Raw genomic sequence first — 17,503 nt, 5'->3', positions numbered from 1 at the left:
CAAAACAGTGGGATCCATGGTCTTTGGTACCTTTTATCTTCCTTGGCTAAGACTAGTTTAGCATGAGCAGCTAAGTCTAACTCAAGCAAAGTACTCCTTGAAATCAATCCCCTGGTCATATTTTGTGGTTTAAACCAAGTTCTGTCACAGATTAGACCTTGGCAGGGATTACATTATTCTCCAGAAATCTACTTTATATGCTAGATGAACCTTGCCTTGCAGCACCTGCTTTAAGCACTCTAAGAGACAAGGTATTGAATTAGATGAATGATAGATCTGATCTCGTATGACAGGTACTGGTTTTGCTACTCTTTTCCCTCAAATATTTTTATTCTATGAAAAGGTCTTTTAATGCTCCAAGACTTTCTCAAGCAAAAGTGTCTGTATAACTTCAGTCACAGCTTGATCAAGAGTCTAGTCAAAGAATTAGGGTAATGGTCATTCCCTAAGACCACCAAGAAACAGTGAACCCAAAAAATGCCTGGAAGAATCACTTTCTTGGACAAGCAGGTCAGGATTAAGGAACAAAACTGTAAAAATTATGATCTCTTTTCAGATATTTTATGAACATTTAAAAGGGCCAGGCTTAATTACAGACTTCAGAATAAAAATTCAACAAAACGCAACACAAAAAGGCAAACTTCCCTTGAGACAGAAAGACTCATTAGACAAACAATACATGTAATACCAAACACCATTCACCATTCAACCCAGACCTTTTCTGAAATATAATCCATGCTCTAGAGACCAAATTCACTCCCTCTTCAAACGGAAACAAAGTTCAGTGTTATTCCCTACGCGTGCCTGCAATGTGCTGGCAATCCCTCCCTCCAAAAGCCTTGGCCCTATTCACTTGCCTCATTAAAAGTTTCATCGCCACATGTCATTGCCTTAGCAAGCAACTGCAAGTCATTAGTGTCCTCTCACCTGAAAAGACACCTACATTTCAAACTTTCTGCCTATTATGTTTCCACTGGTATATTCATCCTGTATTACCAACAGGTTCTTTGAGGTTTATGTAAATGAAACCAGCAAATGACAATATTGTTAAACAGCTCAGCCCGAGGCATTCCAGGATGCCAGGTATAACCCAATGGTTGGTTTGAAGGAAAAAAAAAAAAAAAAAAAGGGATCTGGTACCTGCTGCAATAATGATGTACGGGTCCTTCAGAAGTGTCAGTAATGGTGTCCCCTTCTGACTCTATGAAACAAAAGTTTGGGATTAGGAAAGGCAAAGTGTCATCCATTGCCTAGAGTGTTTTACCTTAATACTTACTTCTGCTTGTGCTCTGGATGGCTGCAGAACAAATAATTGAACAGCTGTGAAAAGAAATCAATACTGTAACATTTCTTCGAGAAGGGGATTAGATGGTAGTAATATGAAAGGGATGTGCTACATGGTGATATCGACTCTTCATATTTACTGACCTCCATCTAACAGGGCTAGTGCTGCCAGCACCAGGAAAGGAGAACTCTTCCCCACAAACTCATACATGACGCTCCCAAAAGGTGGGCCCACTGCCGGGGAGGAAGAAAGGACACAGCTGAGAAGCCACATTGACTCTGAACAAACATCCTCTGCAAGCATTTGGGCATCCTGCTATTGGCACTCAGTGACCAAAAAGCTTAATTTAAAAAAATAACTGAACACAAACCTCATTGATCTTGACAATAACCATATTCTTTACTCCCCAAAATACTCTTCCATGTAAACAAAACCCAAACATCTCAGAGATTACTGTGTGACATATATATCTGCATAAGAATGTGCTTCTGTGGGAAAAACTATTCTTAACATGCACCATGAATCTAATCTGGAGACAGCATGATAACATTGCACTTGATTGGACTCTTCTGCTGCTTTCATAGAACACAAGTACATGCTTTGGGGAAGGCTGGGGGGTGGTTTCTCTTGCCAGCAGAGCCTCCATCTCACTGACCTAATACTCCCATAGCAAGGCCTCCTAGTGCAATTCCCATTGCATTGCCTCTCTCTTCATCATCCGTATATACACTGGCGAGCATACCCATCCCTAAAATAATAATAAAAAAAAGATTAAAACAAAAGGCACAACACAAAATTAGGCAGCTGTCTACTATAGTTTATGGTTATCATTTGCCAGCCCTACTAAACATTACACAGACATGACAGCAGGTATCTCCTCTCTATATAAATACAAATGCATATTTTTATGACCCCCCCTGGAATTTACCTTGAAACAAAAAGGATGTTTGGCAAATATAAATGGTCTCTAAGACCATGTTCTATTATACAGTATGACTCAGGTAATTTAATGATGCCCTCATTTGCTAGATTCTTTGGCCCCGTCTTTTTCACAGAGCTTTTAGATGATGCTTTTCAACCAGGTGAAACAAGTATTTGACAAGTATTTGCTATCTGTTAGCTATATTCCAGGCACTTGACACAAAGGTCTGATGATCACTCCCCCAGCTATAACTGTGGTCAGTGCTAGCTGTGCTCTAGGCAGGAGGTATTATACAGAGTTGATTACTTTGAAAATGAGTATTTCAAGTTGAGCTTCCAAAATTAAAGGATTCTTTTGACCTTTATCTTCACATGCCTCACTTCTGCATTTGATGATGAGCCTTCATTTCACAAAAGGAAACATGAAGGCCAATTTATTTGTGTTTTCTGTGAAGCATTCAGACACTGTAGAGGTAAATGGTGCAGAAGAGTCCTCAAATAAATTAATAATTCTGTTTTCAAATCAAGGTTTAAGTAGGACTCAGTAATACAGCTATATAGTGAGCCAGAAAAAGAAAACAAAGTATTGCATGATTGATCATTAAGTGAATACCATTCATCACGCGCACCATAAGAGCAGAGGTTCTGTGGGGATGAACATGCTTAGAAAATTGTGGATGACATCAAACTGTTTGCATGAACAGTTGAAGAGCAAGTTAGAGGATGATACCAGAATTCACAATGCATTTGTGAGACTTGAAGAAATATTCTGGGAAAAAAATAGGAGGCAGTAAAAAGAAGATAACACGAAGTTTTACATTCAAGTGGGAATGACTACATGCACAAATGTGGGGTGGGGTGGGTAAATGACTGATTGGCAGCAATATTACAGAAAACTTCCTTTGCCTATGAGATATGTGAAATGACTCTCACTGCCATTGGCCCTTGTAAGGAGTCAGAGCTTCTTCTGAGTGCTGGGTCTGGTTTTGGTGCAGCACAGGAAGAAAGGTGGGGGTGACTAGAGACTATCCAGAGAAGAGCAATAATTGTGAGCAAAGGCTTAGAAAAATATCTGTGAGGGACAACTGCTGGACTTTCAATTTAAAACCAGAGAGGAAGAAACCGATGTGAGATGTGATAATAGTCTTGCAATGTGAAAAAAAGCTACAAAGATAAAGAAAAGAAACTGTTCTTCATGTTCTTTCAAGTACGGTAAGCAGAAATGAGTTTACATAACAGTAAGGAGGCTTTAGATGAGACATCAGAAAAAAATTCCTGACAGTAAAGGTATTTAAGCACAAAGCTAGATGCTGAGGGCATTTCTGGAGGCTTCTGAGAACATGCCTGTCAAGTATGCATGAGGTATGACAGATACAAAGCTGATCCTGCCTTCAGGAAGGGGGTGGACTAGATGGTCTCTTGGCCTTTTCTGCTCTATTTTGTAGGTTGTCCGAAAAAAAGTCACATACTCATGTAAGAGCCATATCTCAAGATGCACACTTGCACAGGGACTGGGGACTGAGCTAAAGCTGAACAATAATTCTGATTCTGTCATGTATTTCCTTTGGAAAGCTTGGCTTATAACCTTAACTGGTACAAGGAAAAAAGATGGATTTTCTTGTCTCTACCCCTCCTGCTTGCCTTTGCCTTCCCCATCCCTGCTCCTCATCCCAACCCCTGCCTGCTCCCTTAGCCACATCCCCACTACTCATCCAGGCTTAAATCTCTCTGCTTAACTAGTGCTTGTTGTGCAGCTTCAAACCCATCTTAAGCATAAGGTGCTTCTTCCTCCCAGTTTGAATGCTCAGTCTGGGGCATTGCATCTTCCCTGCTGCCCCAAGCAGCGCTGCCCAGATGTGGGCTGCAGCAAAATCCCTGCAAAAGGAACCTAGGAGGAATCCAGCTGCCAAATTCTTGTTAAGTTTCTATGTGAACCCTGCTTATAGGCCAGTCCAACTTGGAAAGGGGAATTTTCCTGAGGAAGCCAAAAGACACACTCTTGACAAAATGCTGTATTCACCTCCCTTCCCAAGCCAAATTTATATTTCTGCTGCCATCACAGGAAATTTTTCCAAGAAAAGATTGTGAAATGTTTTAATGTGAACAAAACATATTTTCTCTAGTCCAAGTCTCAGAAATAGTTGAATAATTTGGGCTGAAAACCCATACTCCATTTCACCTATTCATTTAAAAATTATAACCTTGTATTGGAAATCTGGGACTGGTAAACTGAGTCCAAACTCGCAGACAGGATGGTAAGTCCTTGAAAACAACATTTTATAACAAAAAATTTCAGTAACAGACAGAGCTGCTATCCTTACTATAATAAGTACCGACATAAGTTCCCGATGACCTTTAAAATGGCTAAAATGAATTTAAAATGCTGAAGACACAGATGCAGAAATCCCAGGGAGAGTGCAGTTCATTTACTGCTCTACCTTACTGCAACCCAAATACCAAGGAAGTCTGAAAAGACATTTGCTTTTGAGCTACTTTATATGAAAGGGATAGAAAAAACATGAAATTGATTTAATTGAATATTTTTGTACTAATTACTGAAACTGCAGACAAAATAATATTCAGAAAATGATTAAAAATGGCAGAATTGGTGATCTGCATTTCATTCTATCAACTCTTCTCTTACCTGCCACTGAAGAACAAGAGGAACCCACTCCTTGAAGGGACCTGGCAATAAACAGTAATGTGTAGCTTCCAGAGAAGGCAAACACTACAGAAAAAAACAGAGGTAAATCTTTTAAATTAGGTTAATTCTAACTAGGTTAAAAAGTTAGATTTTGTGAAACTATCACAAAAACTTCATACAATTTAGTCAAGTGTTTACAGTGACTTGTGCCACTTTCGATGCTAACTGCATTATTTTCTCTTATTGCATTTAGATGTGTCAGTGTTGAATTGCTCTCAGGTGTCTAAGCCTCCTGGTAACACAGAATGCAAGCACACAAGCAGTTTTAACTAATTAGTTAGGATTTGATTACATCCTGCTCTGATTCACCTGCACACAGGAGGAGTAACAAGACCTTTCTTTCCAGCCTTGCCTCCCCATACTGCTTCATTTAAGGCTGCCTAGTCTGAAGCTCCAGGCATTCAGGGAAAGCAGGATTTAACACACACTCACCCACGTGCATGCACACACTGATGTTTCCTCCAATAAGTAAATGGGTGGAGAGAGGTTTTACCCTGGTGTTGCCAGCTCTGCAATAGATGCTGTGGAGCACGGCTGGCTAAAGGTGCAGGGAAGCCACTTCCATTCATTCAAGAGCTACAGCATGTTCCTGATCCTCCCAACAGCAGACCACCAGAGAAACTGCACCTGCGGAGGTGCCTGTCTATCTCTCCCCAAGAGATTTTACCCCAGACTCTGCTCTGCTTTTTGGGGCAGAGCCCCCAGATGCTGCACTCATCAGTCCCACTGAATTCCCCATCCATGACACTGAAAAGTAATGTCCTAGAAACCCAAGCACATCTCTGGAGCCTGTGTCATGGTCAGTGTCATTAAATCTCCAGTGAGTTTTTAAAAACCTTTTTCAGCCCCTATATGTTGGTTACCTAAGGAATTTTGCCAGAGGTTATAGCTGGGGGAAGCTGTTACACACCAACTAAACAAGATGCACATGCCCTTCTCCCACCCACCCTGCAGCATTGTGCCTCTTGGGCTTTTCACTGGGTCTTCCAAAAATCCCTACCCATGCAGACACAGAAAAATCAAGAAAAATAAAGGAAGAAAGTATGCCTGCAAATCAACAGTACTCCCCTTTGTCATAAATTAGGCTTATTACTCTTATCTTTAGCCCAATCAAAATTTGTCCAACATGTTCCTAAAATCCAGAGTTGTCAGAGACTCTTAAGATCAGGTAGTCTTCTCCAGCACTTCAGTCCCTTTGCAGTTAGAAATATTTTCCTAGTATTAAACATAAATTTTCTTTGACACAGTTTTAAGCTTGTTATTCTTTATGTACAGTGGACATGGAAAACTGTTTGCTCCTTTCCTTTTTGTCATAGATTCTGATATGTCTTACATCTGCCTTTCAAAGCAAACCTGGTTCCTTAATCGTTCTTCACAGGCTTCTAAGGATCTTTGATGTTCTTCTCTGTACTCTTTCCATCTGGGCTACTACTCTAAGTGCCATGCCAAAACTGAACATAAAACACCAGCTGAGGCCTTATCAGTGTTATTTAGAGCAGACAAATGATCTCAGCTGACTTGCCGGCTATGCTCCTGTTTGCACATCCTACAGTGATGTTTAGCAACGCTATAACACTGTTGACTCATATTCTACCCGTAAGCCACTGCAGCCTCAGGATCTTTCTGATAAGCCCCTACAATAGCTAGTTGTTAAGGACCCTGCAAAACAGCCCTCTCATGGCTAACAGCACTCCCACGGTTATCAGCTTAAAACTGTCCAAGCACTGCTTCAGATTACAAAAACCTCAGAGAAAGGTTCAGCTAAGGAAGAGACCAGCCGAGGTGGGATGGAAGGTGGTGAATTCCTTAGAGCATGTTCATAAGAGCACACTTGTCAAATCTCATCAGCACCACCATCCATATGGAGCAGCCACCCTTAATTTCTCCTTGGAAATCAGTCCATCTACATCAAGAAGAAGAATTCCTACTGATAATTATTATAGATCATTTATTTAAAAGTTTCATCTGGGCCAGACCAAATAAGATGTGGGCACTTACTGATTGTTGACACAAACATGATGCAGAAGCCAGCAAACAGTGGAATCTGGTAGCCTATTCTGGAAAACAAAATCAACATTCACATTTCTGTGATTGTCTCACAGACATTTTGAGTTAGACTTAATCACATGAATGCACACACTGCAAAAACCCAACCTGTAGCTCCTTGGTAGGCTTTGAACTATTTACTGTGGACCACATGATCAAATTTGTCCATGTTAGAAATGCCTTCTCATCTGGCACAGCAGACTTCGTATCTGAAATCCCTGGAAGAAATCCTTCTCTCATTAGAATCTGATTGCCCTGTTCTTGTTCCACCATAATTGTTCTCAATAAAGCCCCTCTGGGCCTCCATGGGGTTGCCAAGGATACGAGAAGGGAAGATTTGTCTGAGCATGATGAAGTTTGAAATATCCCAGTAGTGTTTCAATGCTCATCTGTTTCCATCCTCATGAGACAATGACTATAATGAGACACGGTCAAACCAATGGCTTTTTTACAGGAAAAATTTGTCATCAGCTTTGTTGGGAGTTCTGTCTCAGCCAGGAGCACTGGGAAAAGTCCCAAAGAGCCTGAGAATATTTTTGCTTTCCATGGGTTTAGGAGTAAAAGTGGAGCTGATCAAAGCTTTCTTCACCAGCCCACTTCTTCATTAGGACTCTAAACATCCTGTAGGAATGCCTGGTTGCTATAAGTATTTTCAAGTTTCCAGTAAATAAAGAATTTTTCTGTCTGGAAAGCAAATACATTTTCTGAGCAGCTAAAATGGAAATTTCAACAAAAAATTCACAATATACTACTTTTTTACCTTAGAACCAAAACACTACCCAGGTAGCTGTGAAGAGTCTGTATATTCTATTCAGAACACTTTATTCACAGCTTATTTTTTTGTAGGATTGTGCATCTCAAATGTATTTGCAAAAAGACATTATTTAATGGCCAAATTCTTCAACAATGGATGATTCTTTCCAAAGGAGTACTGATTGACTTCCGCTTCCGATGATTTGACAGTATTGGGCATTTATATTGGCAGTATTGGCTGAAGTAGGTCAATCAAATCATGGAAGAGTCTATAATGGCCATTTTAATTTTCAATAATGGCAGTCACGACATAGGTAAACCAAAATAATTATTCTGAGCTTTGTTTTTTTGTTAATATAATTTTTATGCAGTTAAGGACCCTGGATAATGGAAAACTCTCTCAAGTGCAGGGCTCAATCTTCATTATATGTCTCACTGTAACATTTGAGTTCTGTGAATGAAAGAAATCTAGCACGCACATTTCTACACGCCACAGAAATCTCTAACGAAGAATGATTTTGCCTTAAATATCATCACTACATTAAAATCTGACAAAAATGTAGTGCACAGATTCTTCTAGTTGAAATTTGTAAGTGGGTGTTACAAATATCCAGCAGAAACTAGTTACTTGTGTGGTACTTAACTGGACTGGTATCTCCACAGCACATTAAATCCCTGGCACTATCACAGACTTCCTCTGTGGCCTTATGACAATCATTTTAATCTTTCAGCAACTTGATACCTGGCCTGCAAGAGAATAATGCTACCTTTTTTTGTCTGCTTTACTTAAAGTGGACGATTTTTCTAAGCCTGTCCCTTCTCTTGCTGTATGTATAGTAGGTACTATACAATGGGATGATAATCTCCACTGATGTTCCTATGTACATGAGGAAATAAAAAATTACCTGTTACCAACTTCTTGCCTGCCTCAGAGCTGAAGTGGGCACTTCCCTTCCCAGTGGGCTCAGGCAGAACAGGCCACAGAGGGTTTGACCATAATTGCTTCGATTTAAATTTTTCAATTAAAGAAAGCACTGATAGAAGTACAGATGAAAAAAAACCCCTGCAGGTATGGCTACTGCTGTTGGTGAGTGATGTCATCATTTTCTGTGGTATAAAAGCAAAAGTTGAATGTCCTCATGCCTTCTTCCATTGCAAAGAAAGTAGGGTTGTGTCTGTCAAGGCCATCCCAGAGGTATGGATGGACACTGTGAGGGAGAAGTCTGATTTCAGTGCAGAAATCAAGCAGTTAGACTTGACACAGGGGCCCTGAAACAGCAATTTGCTTCTGCTACAAGCACACTGAATCAAAGTTCAGTTATTTGCATGAAGACAAATGCTACCCAAATTGGTTCCCACATTCACGTTCCCATCACTAGATCAGAGACATGAGCTGTGAGATCTTCCATAAACATTAATGAGTTAAACAAAGAGAAGGGCTATTGTACTAGTTCTAAATGATACTCTATCAAGCTAAAGCAGATTTCAATTCTTCCCATAGGCTTCCTACACTTGGAAAGTTGCTGGTGGTTGAAGGCTGTAAGAAAAGAAGTATTTTGGAAGTCACTTCTAATGCTCAGTGAAATACTGTTCAAGCATTGTTCTAAATTTTGTGGTCACAGATATTATTCTTCCTTTATCTTTGACAAACAGGGTCAGAGCAAGGTGTGAAGTGACACATAGCAGAGGGTGATGAGGGCAGAACTGGAGCAGAACTCAGTCCTCTTTCTACCTAGCAGACCATGATGCTTTACCACACATACCAAGGTCTAACACATACCTTTTCCTCCTGACAGAAATGAATCATTTCAGAACTAGACTCTGTGGGCACATTTCAGCCCAAGTCTGCATTGCTAGTGATCCATCATACAAGCTGATGCAAAGGTATACAGGTCAGCACGGGACATATACTTGTGCTGAATTAAACAAGTTATTTTAATCCTCTGAAAAGCTAAAAATTGCCAGGAGCTTCACCCACAATTTGGACACGCACGATTTTGGTGTGCTGAATCTGGTCCCTGAATGAGACTGCTGAACCTCTAGAAGCTGTGGCTGCTCTTGCTCAGGGGAAAGTCTTACCCACATCCAGATGACATTTAGTTACATATGCAGATTGTCCTTTTCTGCATAATCTTAGCAAACCCTGCCTCTTAGCAAACCCTGCCTCTTCCTGAAATAGCAGCACTAATTAGTTGGCAGTTGTGCTACCACAAACATCTAATCTGCAGCTGCATTCCCTGATTTGTCCAACAGATATTAGAGAGCACAGAGTTTTTGCTGAACAATTACACTATATGACATAAATAACCACAAAAGGAGAGGCACTACTTGTAACAGTCAACTATTGAGTGAATCTGTCCTGTGGTCCTGGGCCATTCATGTTCTTGCCACATGAAACCTGTGAATATGCATTTTCTACTTGGCCATGACATGACATACTCCATCACAGTTATCTCTACATTTTGTTCCTCTGCATGCATGTAACACAAAAGAATATTAGAGCCTGTGTTCTCTCCTTTTTTCTTGTCACCACGCTCAAGTATGTAATTTCCTTAGGCACTCCTTTCAAAACCCTCCAAGAGAATCTGAAGCACAGTCCAGCATGTTTCACCAAGGCTACCTGCAGCTAAAAGTGCTTCCTAGAAGTATTCCTCATCTCTGAAAAAGCTGGAGTCATTAGTTGAAGGAGGGAGAGGAAAGGCTTCCACTGATGGAGAATGCCTAAATTTCTCTGTTTCAGTCCCACGCTGGCCCCAGATTGCAGGACTGTTTGGAAGTGGATTATACCCATTAACAAGGTTACCCTACAATAAGACAACCAAGGGATGGGTCCTGTGCAGCAGTAAAAGAAAGGTTACACTGACCAGGTTAGCAGCTGTGGATGATTAGAGCCTAATTATCCATCCATTACAGTGCTGCAAATCCACTGATTCCAACCTTGTTGTTATGCAGCTACACCGGTCCCATTGTGAGCACCCCTTGTTAAGTCTGGCCTGGCTGGCAGTCTGGCTTTCTTCCTCACTGCCTGTGAAGAGTGGGGACGATGTATGGCAAGAAGAATATTTTCCTCGAGGTTATGAACCGATGAACCACTGAACGTGTGTGAAGGTCAGGAAGAACGTGCAGGGTCAGCAGGGACAGGGAGTGTGGGCCATGCACTCTCCAACTCCATGCTCCTTACTGTAGCACAGGGTAGGCAGAGGGGCTTTGTCCAATCTGCAGAACTGGCCATTTCAATCACCTGCCAAAACCTGAGAGGAAAGCTTACACAGGAACTGAACTGTAACTAAGTAGTTACAAACGCTATTTATTTCTCTGCCTCATTCTTTGCATGCACCTTGGTCATGAACATATCATGGTCCTAGCCACTCTCTCTCACGCAAAGAAGTTCAAAGCTGTAGTCAGGCTGGTGTAAAAATGGTGACAAAAATATCTGTTCATTTTTAGATTTTTTAGGCCAATATGGATAAGCACAAGGTTTACGTATTTTTTCAGACTGATAAAAAAGGGCGAGAGAGATGTGGCAGGAGAGACATTCACTGGCTCTAGTGGACTGTGGGGCTAGCACAGCTGGGCTCACAGCCTCATTCACAGAGCTTGGTAAGAGTTTGAAAAACATAATGGAGCAAATCAGTTAGTTATAGAGGACACAGCAGCCTTTGCCCACTCTTCACTGGAAAGGATTAGGCAGAGCCTTAAATCTCCCCTTGCCAGTGCATCCTCCTCATAAAGTGCCCTGTATCAAGTGCTGTGCTGTTTGTATAGTTTCTTAACAATTTCACTATCAACTCTGACCTGAAACCGTGCCATGGTGGGAACTGTGGTGTTGACATCCTATGGCAAAGCCATCACCTAGCATTTCCTTCACTAGGACTTTGTTAGACCAAGGGTAAATTGTGTTGTTTCATGAATTGCAAATCAGTTCACTAAGCCAGGTGTGTGTTTTGTCTGGTATGCCATGGAAAGAGCTGGGCTTTAAATAAGAAATATTTTTAGCAGAACTTACTTCTTGAATGAAACCAATTTTGAAATTTATTTTTAAAAATCTACACCTCCAGTAGCTACAGAAAAAGGGAAAAACTGCCTACAAAACTTCCAGAAAAGAAAACCTAAAATAATTAGTGGCACAGACTCATATGAATAGAACATTCTGCTGCATCCTGTACAAACTCAAGCACTCAAAGCCAGTGCCTACTGAAAGCCAGTAACCCCATACTTGATTAACAATTTAAACCACTCCTGAACAACTATATTTGACTGAAAAATAAAAACCATGAACACGGTGTGCAACTTATTTGAAAAAGGAGCTTCCTGGGCATCCTAACAAACTGTGAGCACTAATCTTGAACTAAGCAACCAATTCTCCTTAAGGTGTGATATTTTGCTGAAATTTTGCAAAAGTACTAACGGCAGTAACAATTATCACTAAACAGCTTATCAGTGGTAAGGAAGTCTTTATAATGACAACTCAGATATCTTCTGTTTCATTTACAATAATCACAATTTTCACACTGCTTTTTAACTGATCATATACATTGTTATTAGGAAATGTCAACTTCTGGGGGGTGGGATTGCCAATGACTACTGCAGTTAATTGATAAATGTGTTAACTGATATTTCCCGCTAAACATTTCTCAGAAGAAAGGCAGATACTGGTACCAAGATACAAATAATGCATGAAAGAAAACCAGTAATCCTTAAATCTAATTTAGGGCCACTTTGCCACTAAGACACTCAATTCTGTGATATGAGAGAAGAGTCTGTCTCACAGGACACCAGGATGATGTGTTCCTTGATTTTTCTTCTTGCACTTGTTGGGCATCTGAGCTTGCAAACCAGCCCCTGCGATTGCAGTCACACACTCAGCCCCGTTCAAAAACCTGTAGGATGTTTCCAGGAGGAAATTTCAGCTCACAGCACTAATGTTCACACTGGTGTGTTGCCAACCCTGCTCCTAGCAGCAAAGGGAGACGCCACAATAACATCTGTTGCCCCACTGCCAAACTTAAGGATGTATCACGTGTGTCCTGGCAGTCGGCTCCAGGGGAGAGGGGTTACCCCCTGCCTTGGCACAGGCAGCACCGGGCTCTGGCCCTGGGATGCGCAGGCACACCGAGAGGCACCGGCAGGGACACGCACCCTGTTACTTAGGTAGATGTCTACCAAAGAGCGGAGATCATACCTACAGTGTGATGTAACTGCACTATTGAATAAGTCATTGACAACATGGAGTGTATTACTGCCGTTCTCCTGGTTTGGCAGGTTGTGGAAATGATGATACTAACGGAGAAAGCTAATTATCAATAGGGCAATAATTTAGACATTTAGGAAAATCTGAAGAATACCTAATGAACTATTATGAAAATATTTGATGTTATGTTACTTTGCCTGTGGATGAGCTATCATATCCTCACAGAACAACACAGAAAATCCAGGTAACCAAAAATCTGTTTTCCTCTTCAACTTGCAGCAATATTTGTGGAAAAGTAATTTTGCAACGGCATACTTATATCTGTGTAGGTGGTATGCTGTAGGAGATGAGGTGAAATGACAGAGAAATGAAACTGTCTATCTCATTTAAATCCTTTGTGTTTAGATCAGTTCCACAGAGCGAATACAGGTTTTGAACTCACAGCACTATGAGTCAAACCACCATTTAGCCCTCAGTTGGGATACTCTTCTATCAGACTGAAATTAAACACTCAAACTATGTATGTAAGCTGTAAAACCTAAGAGAGGTAGTTTGGGCTTCAAAACCTGAAATATCTAGCATTAAAGTTTGTTGGTTTTTCTGGGTATTGTCACATATGATAGGCATTGACTGCTTAACAGAAGTGTTTTACAAGGACAAATTTCTGCTGCATATTATTTTCTGAAAGGAAAAATTCTTCTTTATAAGAACAGCTTAAATAAGAAACATGAAAATTAGTGACCCGAATAAATACAATTTGGAGTTTATTTCCTGCAGAGATTGATCTCATAGTTTGTTTAGGAGGACTGCAGCTGCTTCTGTGGTGAACAGTTACACAAAATGCTACAATAAAATAAATTATTAACATCAAAAATTTAAATGATATTATAAATACTTCTTAATCTCCATGTAAACTGTCATTAGTGCTTGGGTTGGGGGGGCATTGTAAGTCATTGGTATTGGTGCTTATACACTTGATCCTGGCTCAAATAGATTTTCTATAAAGTACCATTTAAACATATTTCATTCAAGGCATCATATATATGCAAGAATTTGGAGAGAACAATTTGAAGGCCAGGCTAGATCGTGTACTGATGGAAATCTGTGATCCACTGAACTCAGTGACAAACATGGCATCAGCAAAATTTGACACTTACTCATTTTTCACTGAAGTCCACATGAATTTCCCACCGATTCCTACCTCATACGACTCCGTATCATTCAATACCAAATCGCACCAAGAGCTGTGTCTCTCCGTGAGAGCAAGGGAGGGATCTGAACCCTGACTACAGTTTCAGTATCACGTTTGCCTAATGCAGGTGTAACAGATATATCATCAATTCACAGTGTTTCGTAAATACTGTGTTCTACTGCCTTTTGGTCCCATATAACTATATTGAAGACGTTTCAACACCATTTCAGCAAAAGTTTCTTAAAACCCTGAGGTCTCAGGAGCTGGAGGAAAAGTGTACAATACCGAACGTCTCCGATGGCTCATGTGCAGCTTACCGATTTATTTCGGAAAGGATGCAGGTGTTTAGAAGTGTTCACCAAGCATATTTCACTAAAATATTCCTCCAGATAAAGTGTGGCCAGTAAACCAGAACCACAATAGCATTGAAGATACTTCTTTTGAAATACTAGTCTGGAGTAACACATCAATATAAAATCCTGAGTAACGTAGCAGAAATAACATACCTGTTTGTCAGCGGCCCTATGAAGGGGTTAGTGATTAGCTGCACTGTTGCTTTTGAAGCAAACAAGAGACCGACTTGAACATTTTCATTCAGCAGGTCCTTATCTTCCTTAGGGCAGTCAGATGGGGAAGGAGTCACATTTACTACCATTTGTTCTGTCTGAGTATGATGCAACTCTCTGGGTCGTGTCTTATCAGATTCATTTCCAGTAACCATTGTTGAGTTGTCATAGTAGGAGAAGATGCTCTGAAAATTGTCCATCGTTGTTGAGACTACATTAGGCTTAGTAGTCTGGATTTCTGTGGCATTTTTCTCATGTTTGATGCTGTAAAGGTAACTGGGAATTATTGGCACTGGAAAAACAAATAGAATATATTGGCATCTTATTATCAGGTTATTTGTAAATGGAATCACCAAATTTTCCTGTTTGCTTTGCCACTGATGAGGAAATAAAAGGCTTTCCCACAGAGCACATTAGTAAGGACTTTGAATGGCGGAAACACAGAACTGAAATAGAAGTTTGCTCATGGGAAAAAACACACCCATAACTCAGAAGTGCAGTTTAAAACAAAAAGTTCTTTACATTAGTCTTTATTTTTTGCCAGTTTTCATAAATATAAGATTTTCTATACAGATGTCATTCAGAAAGCAAAATATAAGAAGTGTCAAAACCCATGTCTGAAGAGTCTTTGTTGCACACAACTGCACAAATCCATTTATTAGATTATGAAAACATGAAAAATGAGAAAAACATTGAAACTATTATTAAACCAAAATATAAAAAATGTAAAAATCCACATTTCTAAAAGAAAACACAAAAATATTGATAAGTAACAGCCATAAGAAGGAAAAAAAGTAACACTCCCATATTAAGTAATCAGAACTAATGTGTTGATGTTTGCACATCTCATTCTTTTTTAAAAATTTACACTGAAAAGAACATCCAATAGGGACCTTCTTTATGTCTTAGGATCTTAGATGCAATTTAATTGCATTAATATGTATCTCAGAAATTAGCATTTCAGAATTTGTAAAAACAGATGTCAGGTTCATTCAATTTAACACTAGTGATAGTATCACCCCTCCTTGTCTTGCATCTCACCCTGAAAAAGCCCACTCTTTCAATAAGTCTGCAAACTATAATAATTTCTAGAGCTTCTAGCATAGGTATTACTGAATAAGTAATTAAATGTTAATAACTTTATTAAGAAAGTATATTCATGAAAAAAAAAATGCAAAATCGACTTGCTAAAAATATGTTATTTGCTAAGGTCCACATTGTGGCATCACCTTTTAAGCTGAAGTGCCCCAAGAAATTCAGGAGTCTAATTCAGAGGCTGACACTGCAGCATTGTCCGAGAGCAGCTCGGCACTGCCTGGTTCACTTCCGAGAGAAGCATGTGCATTTGTGTGTGTGTGTGTGTGCACCCATGAACCACTCGTTTCTCTGAACCCTTTTCTTTAAATTCATATAAACATTGAAAACTACCAGTGAAAAATGTTCCAGCATTTGAGTAGATTCCTAGCTCTTGACATTATGCCACTGAAGCCAGTAAAAGTTGCATCTTTGTCTTTGATCAAAACTTGGATTATTTTATTAAACCAACTCATAGAAGTGTTTTTCTTAAACCCCAGTTAGATAGTTTTCTTATTAACCTATCATTTTAAGACCAATGTGGGGGAATGACGAACTATCACAAGGAAACAGGCATCTCCAATGTTATCTAGCCTGTTCTTTCAGTTGCATGACCACAGGAGAAAAAACGATGATGAGCTAAAAATACTGTTATCTGTTGTTCTGTGAAGTATTAGTGGCGTTTAGTAGAAAAAAAAGAATTATGAAGACCTTTCTATACCATTCCTTATCCTGCAATTAACACAGAAATAAAGCGAGACTTCGATGCGTATGGCAGTGTGTTTGCAACACCTAGAATATCACTCGTGTTTCAGAAAAAATCAGTGCTTGAAAATGTTTGGTTTGAGAGCATTAATCGTGCGTTCAGGGAGTACATCTGTCACTGGAGATTATTTCTGGCATAAATCGGGAAGGAAAAAAAAAGAAAACAAAACAAAACCACAAACCCATAAACCATTCTACCTACCGACTACCGTCAGCAGCATGTTGTCCAGGAGCAAGGCGATGAACACGATCAGCAGGATGAGTTTCCTGGACTGCCGGCCCTCCCGGAGCCAGCGGAGGAGGCTGAGCTCGCCCCAAGCCATGGTCCCCGTCCCTGCGCCGCTGCCCCTCGCTGCCGAGACAAAGGCCATTAGGGGACGAGACGGGGAGCCCGGGGGGCAGCTCCGCGGTGTCACGGAGCCCCCCGGCCCCGCAGCCCCCCAGTCTCGCTCCGCGTTCACCGCCCTCCCCCCTCCCCGGCCGCGCCGCACCCGGTCCCCGACGGCCCGGCCCGGCTCCCAGCTCCCGGCGCCGGTCCCCGTCCAGCCGCCCGCTACGAGCCGGCAGGGCAGGAGCGGGGAGGAGGAGGAGGAGGAGGAGGAGGAGGAGGAGGAGGAGGAGGAGGAGGAGGAGGCGGAGGCGGCACCTCTGGTACCCGTGTGAGCCCTGGGAGTGCTGGAAACGGCGCAGGGGGGGGACTCCCCTCCTCTCCCCCCCGCCCCGGGCAGTGATGCTCCGGGGCAAGCAGCGGGCGTGCCGGGTAGGGCTGCCTGCCTGCCTGCCCGCCTGCCTGCCTGCCCGCCTGCCTGCCTGCCCTCCTGCCTGCCCTCCTGCCCTCCTGCCTGCCCTCCTGCCTGCCCGCCTGCCTGCCCTCCTGCCTGCCCCGCCTGCCTGCCTGCATCTCTGGGCCACCTCAAAACCTCTGTGTACCCACTAAGGTGTGCCGAAACAGATACAAAGGGGAAAAAAAAGTCCCTGCTCTAACGCTTAAACACACCAGCAGCGT

The 17,503-nt window shown here is 41.3% G+C and overlaps 1 protein-coding gene across 1 annotated transcript in view; it reads right to left on the bottom strand.

Annotated features, from left to right (window-relative positions):
- SLC18A2 (solute carrier family 18 member A2) overlaps positions 1–17,061 on the bottom strand; it is a 29,647-nt gene extending 12,586 nt beyond the window's left edge. Inside the window, exons 1-9 of the mRNA XM_074875383.1 lie at positions 16,989–17,061; positions 16,700–16,849; positions 14,599–14,950; positions 6,909–6,967; positions 4,851–4,934; positions 1,941–2,033; positions 1,429–1,518; positions 1,277–1,320; positions 1,141–1,201 (exon numbers count right to left, since the gene is read on the bottom strand). Of these exons, the coding sequence (XP_074731484.1) occupies positions 1,141–1,201; positions 1,277–1,320; positions 1,429–1,518; positions 1,941–2,033; positions 4,851–4,934; positions 6,909–6,967; positions 14,599–14,950; positions 16,700–16,820 (904 nt within the window). The 5' untranslated portion in view covers positions 16,821–16,849; positions 16,989–17,061. The remainder of the gene's footprint in view (positions 1–1,140; positions 1,202–1,276; positions 1,321–1,428; positions 1,519–1,940; positions 2,034–4,850; positions 4,935–6,908; positions 6,968–14,598; positions 14,951–16,699; positions 16,850–16,988) is intronic.
- Between the last annotated feature and the right edge of the window lie 442 nt (positions 17,062–17,503).

This window comes from Strix uralensis, chromosome 7 (genome assembly GCF_047716275.1).
Source record: "Strix uralensis isolate ZFMK-TIS-50842 chromosome 7, bStrUra1, whole genome shotgun sequence".
Classification (NCBI taxonomy): Eukaryota; Metazoa; Chordata; class Aves; order Strigiformes; family Strigidae; genus Strix; species Strix uralensis.
Note: the sequence above shows the minus strand (reverse complement) of the source record. Positions and strands in the feature narration are given on the sequence as shown.